Source organism: Dipodomys spectabilis, unplaced genomic scaffold (genome assembly GCF_019054845.1).
Source record: "Dipodomys spectabilis isolate Male_0828 unplaced genomic scaffold, ASM1905484v1 ptg000176l, whole genome shotgun sequence".
Classification (NCBI taxonomy): Eukaryota; Metazoa; Chordata; class Mammalia; order Rodentia; family Heteromyidae; genus Dipodomys; species Dipodomys spectabilis.
In genome coordinates this window covers 2,866,065-2,885,523 of record NW_024870853.1, presented here as the reverse complement: position 1 = coordinate 2,885,523, position 19,459 = coordinate 2,866,065, and the positions used below count along the sequence as shown (strand labels likewise).

Here is a 19,459-nt window from a genome sequence, read left to right as displayed (position 1 = left end):
CTCCAAGGCCAGGCATAGTGCCTCACACCTGTAATCCCAGCTACTTAGGAGGTAGAGATTGGGAGGATTTAAATTTGAGGCTGCTTGAGGCAAAAAGCACAAGACTGTATCTGAAATATAACTAAAACAAAGGGGGGAAGGCAATTGCATGGGATGGGACCTCAAGGTCAGGAAGTTATAGTTCTGTATTTTCCTTTATTTTTATTTGCATCCTTTTTTCACAACTTATGCATCTGAAGTCTGCATCCAGTGGTCTCCCCATTGTCTTTGTCATCTCTCAATTTGATAGACATGGCCTTTATTGTCTTGTAGCTTTTCCTCCTTAGACCTTCATTCAAATTATTGGTAATCTCTGATGCATGCAGAATAAGTGCTTTCTTCCTGCCATTTGTTTATTGTCTGAACATTTTCCTGCCCTTGCCTAGCAAGATTGAAGTCCTGAGTTCAAATATCAGTATAGCCAAAAAAAAAAAGTCTGTGTCTCCCTTGTGAGACTGTAACTTGGCAAATGAAGGAATATATGAATTTGAGATTTGAACATCTGTATTTCCCTAAGAATTAATGAGACTTTTGAGTAGCTGTTGATTTATTTATTTTATTTTTTATTGTTTTGGTCAGTTGTGGGGCTTGAATTCTGGGCCTGGGCGCTGTCCCTCAGCCCTTCAGCTCAAGGCTAGCGCTCTACCACTTGAGCCACAGTGCCACTTCCAGTTTTCTGGTTGTTAATTGAAGATAGGTGTCTCAAGGACTTTAATTGCCCGACTGGCTTTGAACCAAGATCCTCAGATCTCAGCCTCCTGAGTAGCTAGGATTACAGGCATAAGCCATTGGTGCCTGGCTTGTTGATTTATTTTTGAGTGTATAGCTAAACAAAACATGAACCATTATTCTCCATGTCTTTCCTACTCAGTGATTGCATGGGACCATAAAGTCGGGAAGTTGTAGTTCTGTATTTTCCTTTATTTTTGTTTGCATCCTCTGATTGCTGTTGTCACAACCTATGCATCTGAAGTCTGCATCCGGTTGTCTTCCCAGTGTCTTTGTCATCCCTCAATTTGATAGACATGGCTTTTATTGTCTTGTAGCTTTTCCTCCATATACCTTCACTCAAACCATTGGTAATCTCTGATGCATGCAGAATAAGTGTTTTCTTCCTGCCATTTGTTTCTTGTTTGAACATTTTCCTGTCCTTAATCAAGTAGGACCAAATAAATTTAGAATAGATTGTGAACCTGAGCACCTTTCAATTTATCCAAATTCCTAACAAATGATATGTGTTAGTTTGAAAAAGCAATTTTTTTTCCTTCACGTCAAGAAGGGAGGTGGATTTCAGAGCAAAGTATTAGAGGAAAAATGGGTTTGCAGGCATGGGTATGTGTGTAGCTTGCACTGGTGATCCCAGGACTTTCAGTCCCCTTTGGTGCATTATTGAGCAGTTAACAGTGCCTTGAAACAAACCTCTGACAGATCTGTGTTTTGCAGAAGTGGTTTGTGGTTTTGTTGGTCAAGTTTTAGCATGTTTGGCTGGGTAGAAGGAGAAAGTGTATGTTATTTTTTCTTACATTTGTTTCTGACGAGCCAGAATTTGAGAATTGTGGTTTGTCTAGTCAGATCACCATTTTGAATTAGCACATTGAATAGATGTATAACTCAACATACAGTTCACCACACTAAACTTTGAGAAGAAAACAAAAGCCATGTTATGGAGCAGTTTATAGCTTAAAAAGAAAATTTTGAGCTCTAGATTTTATTTTAATTAATTAATTACTTTCTGTGGCATGGGTGTAGACTCAGAGGCCCAAACATGCTAGGAAAGAGCTATACTCCGTCAGCAAGGGTGCTAGGTTTTAAAAGGGCCTGGGAGTGGGGGGGGGGGGGGGTCTAGAAATCCTATAAGATGAAGAATTGTTAAGGAAAAACAATATTTAATCTGGATTAGAGATAGCTTATTCTGAAGACATAATGCCCATTCTCTGTTATGGCTGATATTTTATTTGTTGTTGTTGGTTGTGGGGCTTGAACTCTGGGCCTGGATACTGTCCCTCAGCTCTTAAGCTCAAGACTAGTGCTCTACCACTTGAGCCACAGTCCCACTTCTGGTTTTCTGAGTGGTTTATTGGAGATAAGAGTCTCTCGGACTTTCCAGCCCAAGCTGACTTTGAACAGCCATCTTCAGATCTCAGCCTCCTGAGTGGCTAGGATTACAGGCGTGAGCCACCATCCCTCGGCCCATGGCTGATATTATTTTACCTCTAACTGGTCTTTCAGAAATTACTTATTGTGGGGCTGGGAAGGTGGCTCAGTGGTAGAGCGCTTGCCTTGCATGCCTGAGGCCCTGGGTTCGATTCCTCAGCACTACATAAGCAAAAAAGAAAAAAGCCGGAAGTGGCACTGTGGCTCAAGTGGTAGAGTGCTAGCCTTGAGCTGAAGAGCTGAGGGACAGCGCCCAGGCCCAGAGTTCAGGCCCAACGACCAGACCCCCCCCCAAAAAAAAGAAATTACTAATTGTAATTTCTCAGAAAACACTGAGAAGTAGTTGTTGATCTTTTCTCACTCTACCTCCAAGTAGATACCAGTTTTTTTTCTCCTTTAGCTTCAGGGTATTAATTGATTCTTGTCCTTTCTTTCTGTATTCAATGTCCCATGGTACATTAGCCTTTGAAATGAATGTCTAATAACAGAATGGCTTCCTGGTCTTTATTGTCACTCCCTCTGTCTTCCCAAACCTAGTTCTAATTGTATCATGTTTCTATTGTAACAGTGGTTCCCATAGGCCAGTAAGAAAAATCCTTTTGAAAGTGTTTATAATTTGTTTCCCTATCTCCTGTGCTCTTTGTATCTTCTCCTCTTGTCTCATTGTAGTCTTGGAACCCTCCAGACTTCTCTAGCTTTTAGATTTGTCTCATCTTCAGGGAAACCTTTGTTGAAGCCTCTCTTTCCTCCCTTGTAGATTTGGTCATCCTGTTAGGTTCTACTTTAGCATTTTTTTCTTCATAGTAGTTTAGTTACTATTATATTCCTAGCAGCTAGCACAGTGGGCCCCACACACTCAATAAATATTTGAATAAGACAAGGCATGAACAAAACTTCTGGGATGAGGAAAGAAAGGTGTTAAATGACATAAAGACTATTCAGTGTCAGGCAATGGAGAAAATTCCAGGAGCTGAGAATAAACGGTACATATAGATGAATTCTTTTGAAGGACTCCAGGCTTGCTAGTTCAAGAGAATATGTGTAATGAGAGATCAGTAAGTAGATAAGCATGGGGATAGTTATACTAGACCTTGAAAGTTTAGATGAGATATTAAGGTCAGATTATTTAGCTGCTTGGATAGGAAGATGCTATAAACTATAAATAGGAGTTTGGGGATGGTTAAATAAGAATCTTTTTTTTGGGGGGGGAAGGATCCGGTCATGGGGCCTAAACTCTGGGCCTGGGTGCTGTCCCTCAGCTCTTCAGCTCAAGGCTAGCTCTCTACCACTTGAGCCACAGGGCCACTTCCGGCTTTTGTCTTTTTTGCTTATGTGGTGCTGAGGAATCAAACTCAGGGCCTCGTGCATGCAAGGCAAGCGCTCTACCACAGAGCCACCTTCCCAGCCCTAAATAAGAATGTAAAGTTGGGAAAGAATTTGGAAACTAGGGGCACATAATAGACCTAGAAAATAGTTGACATAGTATGACCTAAATCAAGGAAAGAGGTAGTGGTGGTCTCAGATAAAACAGTTAAGACAGTGGTGTGGTGGCCATGGTCACTTGAGCCCAGAACTTCCAGACAGGCTTGAGCAAAATAAAGCCTTGTATTATAAGAAAAATAAATAAACCAGTCAAGAGAAAATTGAGAGGCAAAAATCAACAGAAAGGCAATGGCAAAGAAAGAAAAAGACAGATTGAGGAAGTAATTAGAGGGAAAACAGCAAAGTTTGAAGAAACACACTGGTTGTGACAAGAGAGTATGTCATTTTTAGAATGGGAAGTAATGACATGAGGAAGAAAGACTCGGTTTTCAGGTACCGGGAGGACAGAGTAGTCAAGTCTGATGGTAAATGCTTACAGAGGTAGATGGAGTATCTAAACATAGAATTAAGAAATAGCACCAGCAGCTCCACCTACCAAGAAGACAGCTATCCATTCCAGAAGAAAATCTTGGCTTCACTTTTGTATAACCAAAAAGATCATTAGAGTGTATTTCTCTAATCAGCAGATCAATCTGTCTACAAAAATAAATTCTGCCTCTACTTCTTCAGAAACTCAGATGCTCCGGGAAGCATTAGAATAGCAGTTTATCCTCTGAACTTACAATGAGAAAGTCTTCAGAATGGCTACAAAATGGTGGGGTTCAATTTGGTAGTTTCATTCAAAAAGTTTAACGTTTTTGTGGTGTTATGATTGAACCAAGGGCCTCTATATGTGATAGACAATTGCTGTCCTACTGAACTACACCTCTGGCCTCATAATTTTAATGTGCATTGACTTTGCAGTTTCACTTCTAGAAACCAATGCTACAGATATGTTCACACAATTATATAATACAGCATTGATTGTATTATTAAAATTGTAAAAATTTAAATGTACATCAATCAGGATAGGATTGAATAAATTATGATGTACCCATAACCATAGCATAGTTTGTAGCGATTTAAAACATGAAGTATCTATACTGACATGGATGGGTACCCATGACATATCAGATAATTAAAAAGGTATATATGTGTAACTGTGTAAGTTGTGAATACATGTACATAAATTATTTATGCATGGAAGTAAGCCTGAGATATGTACTAGTAGTAGTTACTACTGGGTAGTAGATTGTTTTAAGTCAAGGTCTGGGGATCGTAGCTTAGTGGTAGATTACCTGCCTATCACCCCCCAAAAAATACATTTGTTTTTTTTTGGATCAGGTCGTGGGCCTGAACTCTGGGCCTGGGCGCTGTCCCTCAGCTCTTCAGCTCAAGGCTAGCGCTCTACCACTTGAGCCACAGCACCACTTCCGGCTTTTTTTTTCTGCTTATGTGGTGCTGAGGAATCAAACCCAGGGCCTCATGCATGCAAGGCAAGCGTTCTACCACTGAGCCACGTTCCCAGCCCCCAAAAATACATTTTTAAAATGTGTTAATTTGTTTGTGATTACTATGGTTTGAATTCAAGGATTAGGCCCTGTCCCTTAGCTTTTTCACTAAAGGTTGGTGCTCTTCCATTTTAGCCACAGCTTCACTTCTAGCTTTTTGATGGTCAAATGGAGGTAAGAGTCTCTCCAATTGTCTGCCTGGATTGGCTTCTGGCTTTTGGCTTCAAACCATCAACTTGAATTCTAGAGAAACTGATTTCTAGAGAATCAATTTAAAATATTTAATATGTCTAACACGCTTGTTGAACTCAGCCCCTGGGCACTGTCCCTAAGCCTCTTTATGCTCAAGACTAGCACTTTACCACTGAGCCAGAGCACCACTTCCAGTTTTTGAGCGGTTAATTGGAGCAAAGTGTCTCACAGTGACTTTCCTGCCCAGGCTGGCTTTGAACCGCGATCCTCAGATCTCAGCCTCCTGAGTAGCTAGGATTACAGGCATGAGCCACCGGTGCCCAGCTCTGGTTATGCTCTTTTGGACTCATTTCTCTCTCTGATTAGCAGCTAAGCAGCTGGTAACATGGAAGGAAGAAGCAAAGGATGACTCATAGTGGATATCTTTGTGTGTCACAAATGGTTGGGTTTGTCTGAATGAGAACAAATGAATAAAGTGCAGTTTAATAGACTTGAGATTTTAGTAATAAGCAGTCCTTTAAGTAGCCTATTTGAAGTGGGCCCTCTCAGTTGGAAGCTGGTCAAGTGGGCTTCCTACACAGTGACTTCAGCCTAAGTGCTGCCCTCCAGCAATGACTATGTTAGTCTGGTAAGTAGAGGGGAACAGAAAATCTTGTGAAATTTTAAAATTCAGATTTTTCTCAACAATAAAAATCATTTAGTGGCTAGCACTGGTGGCTCAAACTTGTAATCCTAGCTACTTGGTAAAATGAGATTGGAAGGACTGTGGTTCCAAACCAGTCCAGTCCTTGAGAATCCATCTTGATGGACCATGGTTGGACACAATGGGGAACCCTGCCATTCCAGAAATAATGGCAAGCCTAAAATAGGTGCACTCCAGGCTTAAGCCGTGGAAGGAAGCAGACACTATCTCAAAAATAACCAGTGAAAGCTGGGTACCAAGTGGCCCACACCTGTAATCCTCACTGCTTAGGAGACAGATGTGAGGAACAAAATTTGAAGCCATCCCAGGCAGAAAAGCCCCTGAGACTCTTTTTCTCCAATTAACTACAAAAAAAAAAATCTGTAAGTAGAGCTGTGACTCAAATGATAGAGCAAAAGAGAAAGCCAAACAAGAGCACAAGGCCCTGAGTTCAAGTCCCAGTATCAGTGTGCATATACACATGTGCACACACAGCTGGAGGTAGGGTTCAATGATGGAGGACTCTGGGCTTCCAGGTTCTGAGTTCAAACTCTAGTACCAATAAATCTGGTAATTATATTTTTTTCTTTGTTGTACACTAAGTATGTTAATTGGATGCCCAGTGTGAGTTATTAACATCTCCAAAGGGTGTTTAAAATGTAAACCATAGGGGGGAGGAGGGAGGAGTTGAGGAGGTGGGGAGGGAAGGGATGGTAGGGGAAAAACGGAGGGGGCAACAATGCTCAATTGGAAATGTACTCATTATCTTACTCATGTAACTGTAACCCCTCTGTACAGTATCTTTACAATAAACATTTTTAAAAGAATTTGCTCAACATACAAAAAAATGTAAACCATAGTTGCAGCAATTAACCCCAAGAACAAATCTAAATGGGAGTTCTTCTTGACTACCTTTGCAAACCAGCAGTGAAACTGAGAGCTATCAGTTAAATAAACCATTACGTTTATTAGTTTGAGAACAGAAGCTTCAACTTGGACAGCTTTCTACATTGTTCCTCATTTACCCAGCAGTCATTTAGTCCAAGGCTGCTCTGTGCTTAATGAACATTAGATAACTCTACAAATAGAAACTAGAGACTGATAAGTAGCCAGAACTCTGGGGGGCGGGAGGTATCATCCGAGTGGGAAAATAGTGAATAAAATACAGTTTAATAAACTTCAAATCTTAGTAGTGCATGTTAAAACAAAGACTGAATTCTTTAAAACAATACTTTTGTTCTCTTTCTGTGGCTTATTTTAAGTGGGTCTCTGACCCGGAATTATCAACCTTAAATTAGGATGTTTGAGGAAATGGTGGTTTAGGTTTATTTTTAATTTTTTTAAAGGATTTTTTTTTGTCGGGTCGTGGGGCTTGAACTCTGGGCCTGGGTGCTGTCCCTGAGCACTTCAGCTCAAGACTAGTGCTCTACTACTTGAGCCACAGCACTACTTCCAGTTTTTTGGTGCTTAACTGAAGAGTCTCATGGACTTTGCTGCCCCGGCTGGCTTTGAACCACAATCCTTATATCTCAGCCTCCTGAGTAGCTAGGATTACAGGCATGAATCATTGGCGCCTGGCTGTCAGTTTTTATTTTAAGGATTTTATTTTTTGGTCAGTCCTAGGGCTTGAACTCTGGTCCTGGGTTCTAGCGCTCTACCACTTAAGCCACAGCGCCACTTCCAGCTTTTCTTCTGTGTATGTGGTACTGAGGAATCGAACCCTGGACTTCATGCATGCTAGGCAAGCACTCTACCACTAGGTCACATTCCCAGTCCTGTTTTAAGGATTTTTAAAGAAATGTAGTTACTAAGTGACTGCCATGACCTACTGGTAAGTTGGAGTTCAGCAGGCAAGTCAGTTCCAAAGAAGGCAATATGTAAAGAAGTTTCAGGAGTGGAGAAATAGGTTATGGATAGACTGGGTAACTTTTGTTCTGCGTTTTATGCAGAGTCCTTTTATACATCTTTCTTGTTGTGTGTGGTTCTTCCTTCATGAGTGAGTTTCAAGGAGAGCCAGAAAAGAAGGACCAAGAAATGATGAAACCCACTGAATAGAAGGTAGTGGGGGTGATGAAAGTGAGTCAAAGAGAGGGAGTCTTAATAACTATATGCAGGTGTGAAACACCAGGGTAGAAACCCTTTGAACAAGGGGCATCCACTAACTAACAAAATAGAAAGGTAAACCAGGCATTGGTGGCTCACACCTGTAATCCTACCTACTCAGGGGGCTGAAATTTTAGGATTATGGTTCAAAACTAGCCTGGGTAAGAAAGTCTTATCTCGATTTAACTACCCCCAAAAAAGCCAGAATTAAAGCTATAGTTCAAGTGGTAGAGCACTAGCCTTGAGCAAAAAAAAAAGCTTAAGGATCGTGCCCAGACCCTGAGTTCAAGTCCCCGGACTAGCATGCATACACAAAAATAGAGAAATGTGGAACACATTCTATAAGGCGTGTGGGTACTAGTTGGATGGGGGAGGGCAGACATATGGTTAAAGGAGGGTGAACATGCTGTAAAGACTTTCTGGTCATGTGTGAAAATGGAACAATGAAGCTTGTTGGGATTAGTCTGGAAAGGGGGGAAATAAGGGAGAATGATGAAGGGAGCGGGTCTATCTAGGTTCATTGTATGCACATTTGGATATTCAAAATTAAACATCCTTGTTACAATTAATTGATGCTAATTAAATATGTGGGGAGAAATGATCCCCAACTACCGTTAGATGTGGAGCCTTGGGGTGAGGCCAGTGCCTGGATTTCTTTATAGAGTTGAACTGGCCTACTGCTGTACTTTTAGGCAGTACAGGGCTTCTATATGACAGATCAGTTACCAACCTTTTCCTTTAGTTTGGGACTCCTCATTGATATTGATGTGCTGCTTTGTAACCCCAGGAATAGGGACATTTTCCAGCTATTGTCTCTCTGCTCCCCCCCCCCTTGAACATTTAATGGGTGAGTCAGGGACTCAATTGCTTCCTCCGGATTTCAGGGACTAGTGTAGGTAATGAGGACAAATCACCATAACACCCGTGCGTGATGAATGAAAGAACATAGGAATTTAACCAGTTGGCTTCCTTGATATCACAGTGAACAAAAAGAAACTTTATTGAGAAGAAGCTATTTGCTTGACTTCTAGAAACACACACACACATACATACACACACACACACCACAAACACACATACACCGTGCGCGCGCACACCCCTCCCCCCCTTTAAGGCTTCTCAGCATTTCCAGCTGAAGCTGAAATGAAGGTCAGGTTGCTTTGCCCAGGGAGCAGGGGGATTGGCAGGTGTTAGAGCAGGTGTTTTGTTTTCTCCTGCTGAGTCACACAGACTAGGTGGGGTGCTTTTGGCCAGGCCTCTATGGTGCATAAAAATGCTTTTGTGGAATTTTTTCCCCTGAAAGTGTATTGGTTTATTTTTTTAAAAAAGCATTTACCAGCCTTCAACCTCTAGTATAAAATTTGACTTCCTTTAAAGTCAGCTTGTCACAGTGAAATATGTTCTGTGTTCTGTCATTTCCATACCCTATGCCTTAGATGTACCCCATTTTATACAGCAATTATAGACCTGAAAAACGTTGTGTAATGTTATGTGTGTGTGCATAGCATATTTTAAATGTACTTGGAGAATGTCATAGCAAAGCAGCCCTACAAAAAGTGCTTCTTATAATAATTGTATGGCTAGAGTAAACCTCAGTCAGATTTTCTTCAATTAAGCAATAAGCCTGTAGCTTCCTTTCCATAATGGCAGGTCTGCATCAGACTGTAGAGATGGTCTCCTAGGTCTGCAAGGAACAGCCTCACTTGACTAGGTGATTTTAGAGATGAGGGTTGTCAGCCATCTTTGGAATGTGGAAGCATTTATGTTTTAATGTTTATTACCAAAGCTGAGGAGATTGTTTGTTAGGAGGGGAAAATATCTCCGAGAGTTCTAGTTGTTACATCTCAAATGATTGAGATTTGTTTTTAACCTTTATACTGGGATCCATTGTCTCCCCACCACCACCACCAAAGAAGGCATCCCTGGGAAAAACTGTCCTCACCTAACAGTGATAGAACACCCCCCAGGCCTACCCCATCTCAGGGCCATCTGTTCTCTGCAGTCCGCTTTTTGGGAAAGTCTCCTTGCCCATCTGCTCTCCTTGGGCCTTAGTGTTTGTTCCAAAGATTTATAAAGGCTGCACTGGAACTTCTTTCCAGTTGTTTTTTTTAAAAATACCAGTGGGATTTTGAGGCAGATAAAAGCTGTTTCTATTGGTCATGCCCAAATGGCACTCCTCTTTCTAGGTACTTTCTTTCCTTCTAGTAAGTTGCCAGGGGAGGGACATCTTTCTCTGCTTGGAGGAGAAGCAAAGATTCAACCAGCCATAGCTGCTTTGAAGCCAAGTGTCCTGTCTTTTTGGCTGAGGGCATGTGGCCCTGGGGATGCTCCTTGGGTTCACTCATTTCCTCTCTTTTTCCTTCTCTCCCTGACAGAATACAGTCGCTTTGAGTCAAAGATACATGATCTGCGAGAACAAATGATGAACAGCAGCATGAGTTCTGGGTCTGGGTCCCTGCGAACAAGTGAGAAGAGGTCCTTGTATGTCAGGTAAGTTGCCCTTCTCAACACCAGGCCTGGTGCTGGGTGAAGGCAGTTCCATGCCAGCCCTGCCCTACTTATTTAACTAGTGGGGCAGGGAGTGTGTACTCCCAGCACTAAAATAACACTTTACATTGTATGCGCAGGTTATGTATTTTATGGTCAGTTTTCTCCTCCCTTTCTGGGAGCCAGTTTCTTCATTTTTTGGGTTCATGAATAACTCAGTATGGGAAAATTTCAGTTTGCTCTAATTGTAAAAGACTGTTGAGTGATTGTTACTAATCAGCATTCAAATAGCATTCAAATATTCAAAGTACTTGCAATCTGTGCTTTGAGGGGAAAACTTGGCACCTCCCCATTCCCTTCCACACTCTTTAAAGAGACCAAAGAACTGACAGGTTGCTGCTGCATTTTGGGTGTTTCATTGTGTTGCTATCTTCCTCTCAGAACCGGCTGCACTCAGTGGTCGGCTGTGTCTGTGAATCATGGCACATATGCTCCCTAGGGAAGTGGGGGGCAGATATAGAACATTGAACTTATTACTGTGGAAAGCTGTTTGGTAATATTGTTGAGGTTGAGCTTCTGCCCCTTGATGTGTGGTATAATACTATCAGGTCAAAGTACAAACCTCCCAGGGTTGTGGACTGATAAAGAAACATTGGGAACTCCTCTTAGAATTAGGGATCATTTCCTTCTTCCTGCCCCAGGTTCTTGGCAAAACTCCTGGTAATCTGGTTGCCAGTACATTGTATCTCTCAAAGGTCAAAGCCCTTAGAGAAAGAGGTTGTGGGATTACTCCCCAGAGCCAGGAGTAGCTATAGCCATGTTTAGTGCTTAAGGACGGACTGGGCTACCACAGTTGAGTTGAACTTTATCTGGTGTTCTCCAATACTTGCTGGGGGTAGGGAAGCTACATTTGCTAGTTGCCTGGCAACATGACAATTGCTGTGTCCTTGGGGTGTGAAGTGGTGATAGCTAACTGATGGCAATGCTAATTGCAGTTCTCAGGGCCTGCCTTTTCTTTTCCCCCAGTGGTAGGCCCTGACTAGCCTACTGCAGGAAATGTAGCCCAGGAAGCCCATCTCAGCCTGAAGCCTACTAGGAACCCTTTGAATTCCTTCCTAAAGTAAACCCTCAACTCTACTCCTGGATGAGGAGAGCATTTGCTGCACTCACCTCCCCCTGTGGGGGAAGGGGAAGGGTAGAAAGGTTGAACAAGGCCCAGCTATCTTTGCAGTCTCCTTCCTGAAAAAGGAAGACCTACTTGCTGTCACTAATGCAACTTGCTCCAGGTCTGCAGCCTAAACACTGGTCCACGGATGGGAAAACCAGAAATGTGCTGTCACTCTGAAAATGGGTAATACTTATGTGACTTGGTCAGGATGGTTCTGTTCTTATGCTTCCAGCCCCCGCAGATGTGGCACTCCAGTGTGCGTGGGAAGCTGCTCTTTAGGCAAGACAGTTTCTTCAGAGAGCTTTATTTTTAGATTTCTCCTCTCTGTCTAACCTGTGCTAGCACTCTCTCTGCCTGGGCAGGGGAGTGGGGCATGGACTCTTGATCTGGAATACCCTTCTGTGGCCCAGGCAAAGATGTGCTCAAGTTTTCCCTGGGGAGGAGTGGGGGGAGGGAAGAGCAAGATGCTCTTTCTAGTGAATCCGTTTTATATAATCTGCCCTTAGCCTTGTCTAGATAACATCTTTGTCCTCTGAGGAAAGTAGATATGGTTCAGAATAGGCACCTTTTGTGATCATTAGATTCAAATCATGTTTTATGGCCCTGGCGCTAAGTTGAGGCCCTTTACTGGGCTAACCCCAGTGTCTGAATTCCGCTTGTTCTCTTCCTTTCTACCCTTCCTACTCTACACATGATTCTTTTCCTCTGCATGTAAATGTATTTGTCCCCTTCTTTTGGTTTTCTGAGGTAGGGTCTTGTTATGTACCCCAGGCTGGTCTGAAACTTAGACTTAGTCTCTGTAATGCTAAAATAACAGGCAGGTGCCATCATGCCCAGCTTCTTCCATTCTGGTTTTGTTTTTGTTTTTGTGGGGTTTTTTTGTCAGTCTTGGGGCTCAAAGTCAGGGCCTAGGTGCTATCCCTGAGCTCTTTTTGCTCAAGGCTAGTGCTCTACTACTTTGAGCCACAGCTCCATTTAAAGTTTTTAGGTGGTTTAATTTGAAGAGCCTCATGGACATTCTTACCCCAGCTGGCTTTGAACTGCAGTCCTGAGATCTCAGCCTACCAAGTAGCTAGGATTACAGGTGCCCAGCTTCTTCCATTCTTAAAAAGAAAAAAAAATCCCTTATACAAACCATCCCTTAAATTGTTGTTTCTCTTTCTTTGCTCACTGCAATTGCCAGATTTTGTGCCAGGAACTACTACTTCCTTGATATGTTAATAGTATTGTGTAGCTTGGCTCCAATGCCTCATGCCTATAATCTTAGCAACTCAGGTGACTGAGATCTCAGAATCATGGTTTAATGCCAGCTGAGTAGAAAAGTCCAGGATACTCATATCTCCAATTAACCACCAAAAAGCCTGAAGTAGAAGTGTAGCTCAACTGATAATGTGCCTTGAAAAAGCCAAGTGAAAGCATGAGGCCCAGAGTTCAAGTCGTAATACCAGCACATACATAAAAACATAGTTATGCCGGGCACTGGTGGCTCACGCCTGTAATCCTAGCTAATCAGGAGGCAGAGATCTGAGGATCGCAGTTCAAAGCCAGCCCAGGCAGGAAAGTCCGTGAAACTCTTATCTCCAATAAACCTCCAATAAACCACCAGAAAACCGGAAGTGGCACTGTAGCTCAAGTGGTAGAGCGCTAACCTTAATCTGAAGAGCTGAGGGACAGCACCCAGGCCCAGAGTTCAAGCCCCACGACTGACAAAAAAAAGAAACAAAAGAACATAGTTATTAGCCAGGTACTGGTAGCTCATGCCTGTAATCCTAGTTACTCAGGAAGCTGAGATCTGAGGATCATGATTCAAAGCCAGCCCAAGCTGGAAAGTCTGTGACTCTTAGCCACAATTAACCACCAGAAAAACAGAGGTGACGCAGTGGGTCAAAGTGGCAGAGCACTAGCCTTGAGCAAGAAAGATCAGGGAGTGTCTAGGCCCTGAGTTCAAGGCCCATGAATTTCCGCCCCCTGCCCCCCCCCAAAAAAAACTCAAACATAGTATTTTACATGAAAAACAGTTGTTTGAGTTGGTTGGGCAACTACAGGTTTAATGGGGAAATGGGGTTCTTTACATGATTAGTGTCCAGGAGAGATTCTACTAGACAGTGTTGTACCCTTAAAATAGTAACATAACATGGGTATATTACTTGGAGAAACCTGTCTTAACATCCAGGCTATGGAATGTTGGACTTATCTGTGCTTGCTGCCGCTACATCTGATCACCTCTCATTCAGTGGTCTGATAAGAAGTAGCACCAGCTTTTTTTTTGTGTGTTTTGGTTTTGGTTTTTTTGCTAGATCCTAGGGCTTGAACTCAGGGCCTCGGCACTGTCCCTGAGCTTCATTTGCTTAACACTCTACCACTTGAGCCACAGCACCAATTCCAGCCTTTTCTGTCTATGTGGTACTTAGGAATCAAACCCAGGGCTATCATGCGTGCAAAGCAAGCACTCTAGGCCACATTCCCAGCCCCAGCTTTCTTTTCTTTTCCTTTTTTTTTTTTTTTTTTTTGGCATGGTAGTGTGGCTCCTGAGCAACTCGGGAGGGCATCAGAGAAACAACTCAATCAGGGATTAGTGGTGATCTCTTGCGCATCAAATTCAATGACTGGTTGGTTCATTGGTTTTTCTGCCCTCTTCATCGTATGAGTTTCCACAAATTACCTACTTTCTTCTATAAAAGCTCTCTGCCTACCTTGCTGACCATCCCCAGTACCTTTCATTAGCTCTAGCCCTAAAATAGCACTGACATTTATTTTCATAGCTTCAAATCATACCATTGTGTAAATGACAGCCTTGATCTCCTTACTGAATTCCAAACTTGCATATCGACAACTTGCTGGCCATGTGTCTTCCCAGTGCTTCAGACAAGCAACATGTTCAAAATGGACTGCCTTTCCCACCTCCTCCTCCTCATTTTCCTTAAGTTAATTGCCTTACCCTATCATGTAGAAAAGGCATTTGATTTGTTCTGTCACCCAAGGCACATTTCAGTTCAAAGTAAGGAAGAAAACCTCAAAATGAAAACTTTGTGAAACAGTGGATTGCTTCAGAAAGAGTAAATTTGACTTTTTGTTGTCAGAGGGGTTATTGCAGAGGCTGAGAACCATTTGCCTAGGTGTGGTACAGGAGTTGAGCCAAAAGCAACAACCTGGACCTTATTTTTGACTAAACTAGTCTTCTTTCAGCTCCTATTCTGTTTTGAAAAAATATTATTATAAAGGTGATGTACAGAGGGGTTACAATTCCATAAGTACATTTCTTGTCCAACAGTGTTACCCTCCCATTTACTCCCACTTTTCCTTCCCGACTCCCGACTCGCCTCCCCTCCATTATAAAGTTCATTTCCAACATAGTATCTAGTGAGTATCGCTATTCCATTAGTTCACCCTTTGTCTCACTGTTTCTGTGATTCCCCTTCCTTCTCCAAGTCAGATAGACTTATATACAAGACAAAGAGCACCAGAAGTAAGCTAGACCCAAAGAAGTATAGGCTCCAGGGCTGGGAAGGTGGCTCAGTGGTAGAGCGCTTGCCTTGCATGCCTGAGGCCCTAGGTTCGATTCCTCAGCACCACATAAGCAAAAAGAAAAAAAAAGCCAGAAGTGGCGCTGTGGCTTAAGTGGTAGAGCGCTAGCCTTGAGCTGAAGAGCTGAGGGACAGCGCCCAAGCCCAGAGTTCAGACCCCACGACTGGACCCAAAAAATAAAAAAATAAAAATAATAAAAAAGAAATATAAGCTCCATGGATTCCCTCATTTGTAATAATTAATATATACGAAAGTCCTAGCAGAGGATCACAATAGCTCAATAGCTATGTACAAAAGTGATGCTAATCGAAATGAGTTCCAAGATATGGAAACAAGAGGGTTTTTTTAGTGTACTGTTTGCAGCTATTCTTTTTTAAAATTTGTTATTATTAAGCAATTGTACAAAAGAGTTACCCTTCCACAAGGCATAGTATAATGTTCCTTGGACAATGTCACCCCTGCCTTCATTTCCCCCCACTTTCCTCCCCTGTTCAGTTCCTATTCTGAAATTAGTAGGGCACAAGGCTAAGAAATGGGCATGGTAGTTGGGGTGGATTCAAGGAAACAGCAGCAGCATGGCTCCTGTCTTCTGAGAGCTTACCATTTGTCCAGAGAAGAATGAGCAGCATGTAGTTAAAATGAACGCACACTTTTGTTTGAGTTTCAAGTCTTCTTTTTTGCTTTACTCTTTTCTCTTTTCTCTCTTGAACAGAAGGCCTTGTACTTGCTAGACAAGCACTCTACTACTTGAGCCATGTTCCCAGCCCTCACCTCTAATACTTTTTGCTATTATTTCCTCTTCTGACCTGTTTCTCCTCTCTTGCTTTCACCTGAGTGTCTATCTCTCTCAAGTGTGCATGGCTTCACAAAGCTATTTTGAAGGAAATAACACCCTCTTAAGGCTGCACTGAGGCTGCACTGGGTGAAAGCCTAGGGAGCTGCAGCTGTACTAACCATAGGGGGTAATGGGATTTATGGATCAAGAAACAGGAGAAGAAGGAAAGATAACAGTGTTATTAAAATAGAATTTGTCTTTAAAGTCACCAGGGCCTTTTGTGAGAAAGGCCTTCCCTACCCTTCTCCATATTAGACATCGCTTAAATGAAAGAACACAGTGAGTGGAGCCTCTTCTGAGTGCCCAGCCTAGGGCTACTGTTTTGCTGCTACTTTGAAAGAGACAACAGAAATCACCTCTTAGGCTTAGGACAAGGTGGTGAGGTATTCAACTTAGGCCATTCATTCCTATGTGGCAGCTTAGAGTTTGAGAGATGACGTTGATTTTAATCTATGAATGGATGAAAAACCTTGTTCTCTATAAAGATTGCCAAGAAGCTCAGTAGTACAGTTGTAGAAATAGCTTTTCAAAGTCTGTTCAGGCTAGCTTGGCTACATTCTTACAGCCCCAGGACAATTTCCTGGCAGGCTGTGAGTCTTGGAGTCCTGGCTGGCCATCTGCCATGCCGGTCTTCCTTCTATTCTACAAAGGAAATCAGATTGGGACAACTGTAGTCTTGATTCAAGAAATAATGTTAGAAATATTGCCCTGGTCATCAAAGAAGGCTAGAGAGTGTTCCTTTCTGTCAATAGCAGACATTAATTGTGCAACTACTAGGTGCTTTGCCCAGGGTGGTGTTTGATGGAGTTTGACTTGGTGTTACTCATTAATGAGTGAAAGTATTGGGTTATGATGCCAAGAAGGCAATCTGACAGAATTTGAGGGTAATAATGATATAATTTTTATTTTTATTTCTGTGCAAGTCTTGGGGCTTGAATTCAAGGCCTAGGTGCTGTCCCTTGACCTTTTTGCTTTCTGATGATGTTCTACCACTTGAGCTATAGCTCTATATCTGGTTGGTGGTTTTTCCTTGGTGGCTAATTGGTGATAAGAGTCTCATGAACATTCTTGCTCAGGCTGGCTTCAAACTATGATCTTCAGATCTTCTGAGTAGCTAGGATTATAAGTTTGAGCCACCTGCATGTGGCTTATATTTTTATTTTTTGTACTGCTAGCAATCAGATGCAGGGCCTCTCACTTGCTAAGCAAACACTCTACTACAAAGATGCACTCCCAGCCCAATAATATGTATTTTAGTGATTTTATATATAAAACCCAAGGCTTTGTGTATGCATGGCAAACCCCCTATGAATAGGTTACATCCCAATCTAGTAATGCATATTTTTTGTGTGTGTGCTGGTCCTGGGACTTCACTCACTCAAGACTGGTGATCTACCACTTGTGCCATGCCTCCACTCCTGTTTTTTTGCTGGTTAATTGGAGGTAAGAGTATCTCAGACTTGTCTGCCTGGACTGACTTAGAACCGAGATCCTCAGATTACAGCCTCTTGAGTAGCTAGCATGTGCCACTGGTGCCTGGCCAATAATATGTATTTTATAAATATCAACAATATATGTAAAGGTAAGGCAGAGATTCCTACATCAGTGATTTCTGGAACTACCTGTTCTCAGATGCTAATCCTGGGCCTCTACTTCAAATCCTTGAGTTTGCCCCAATATTTGTAGGTGCTATGAGCCTGGGCGGCCACTAATTGTGGATTGACTAGTATTCAAGTATCTTTTTAACTTAATAGTTGCCCTCTAGGGCCTGAAACGTTAAGATAAACTAAGGAGAAAATGTCCTTATTTGCTGTGCATGTAGCTGTGCTCATGGTGTGCCAAGAGGGCAGACTTGTTGCTAGCAACATTTTCTGTCATCCTGACAACCCACTTTGTATCTTTGTGAGAGCTTCAGTTTTTAGGTTTTTGGTTTTAGACTGTTCATGCAAAGCCTCTGGAAAATTGAACTTTCTTACCAAGGTCAAGGGCTAATGAGTGACTGACTGTTGCTTTATGGTTTTCTGTGCTTGGATTATACCAGTCATGCAATTGATTGGCTGCTTGAACTTCAAATTATTTGCCCTTTGTCTAGTATTTTTTTATGAGAGGGAAATATGGCAGAATACTAAGGAATAGTAAACTGGACAGTGTTCTATGGAATATCCTGGACTCATCCACCATTTGCAAAGATTCAGAACCCCATATGAAGCATAAGACATGGTCTCAAATCATCAAAGGGCTTGGTACCATCTGAAAGCTCAAAGAATCAAGCAAGAATTCAATTGAAATCAATCGATATTTTAAAGTAAGATTGCTGCCAAATGCCTGGTATGAATTTAGAGGAAGGCAATTTATCATGGGCAGGCTCACAAAGCAGGAAGACACTTGGGCTAGGCCACAGAGGATTTGTGGAGAGGATTGAGGAGACCAACAGAGCATCCCAGGCTACACAAATGTTCTGAGCTTCAGACTTAGAGGTGAGCACCTTCCTAGGTGAATTGTATAGAAGCTGCCCTTTCCCTTTGAGGCTATTAGTGGTAAAATGTTCTTGTTTGCTTTGTATGGAGAAACCTGCCTGACCAGTTTCCTTGCTAGTTGCCATTCTCATCGCATTCCTGTTTGCTAAGATGCCACAGGGCTGTACCAGGTGTTTGTGATTTCTTTGGCTCTTTCAGACCCAAACTTCACAATTTTGGACCTGAAATACAAAGGCTTTTTGCTGGGTAATTTGTTTACTTAGAGCTGATTATGCTCTTGCTTTTCCATCCAGTAAAGAAGGCTCAGATGAAAGAAGATTGGCAAAGTCCCCCAGAACACGTTGCATTATCCCTGTGGGAGTGCACATGCATTTCCTAAGGGGATATTTGAAAGGTGACCTCTTAAGCAGCATGGCTCCCAATACCTTTGAAAATATTGCCTCCTTAGGGGAGTAGGAAGTGGCCTGGAAAGCTACAGTGAAGACCAGACTTGAACTCGCAACTATATCTTTGGGCAAGTGGTTGTATCCACTGCTCCTGGTGATAAGGTGGCACTGGAAGGCTTCTTTGGTGCCTATATGTCACTGAACCCCACTCTTTTTTGTTGTTGGTGGTAATGGGGCTTGAACTCAGGGCCTGAGCACTAGCCCTGAGCTCTTTTAGTCCAGGCTAGCGCTCTACCACTTTGAGCCACAGCTCTACTTCCAGTTTTCTGGTAGTTAATTGGAAATAAAGAGTCTCACAGCCTTTCCTACCTGGGCTGGCTTTGAACCGCAATCCTCATATCTCAACCTCCTAAGGATTATAAGCATGAGCCACTAGCTCCTGACAGAACCCCACTCTATACTCCCAATTGTAAAGTAATTCAGTATTTTTCTGGTGTGGCCTCCATGTTTGAAAGTTACAGGAATACACAGGGTCAGG

The 19,459-nt window shown here is 42.4% G+C and overlaps 1 protein-coding gene across 1 annotated transcript in view; it reads left to right on the top strand.

Moving 5' to 3' along the window:
- Dlg3 (discs large MAGUK scaffold protein 3) overlaps positions 1-19,459 on the top strand; it is a 59,932-nt gene that overhangs the window by 21,681 nt on the left and 18,792 nt on the right. Inside the window, 1 exon segment of the mRNA XM_042694892.1 lies at positions 10,419-10,533. Coding sequence (XP_042550826.1) covers positions 10,419-10,533 — 115 coding nt within the window.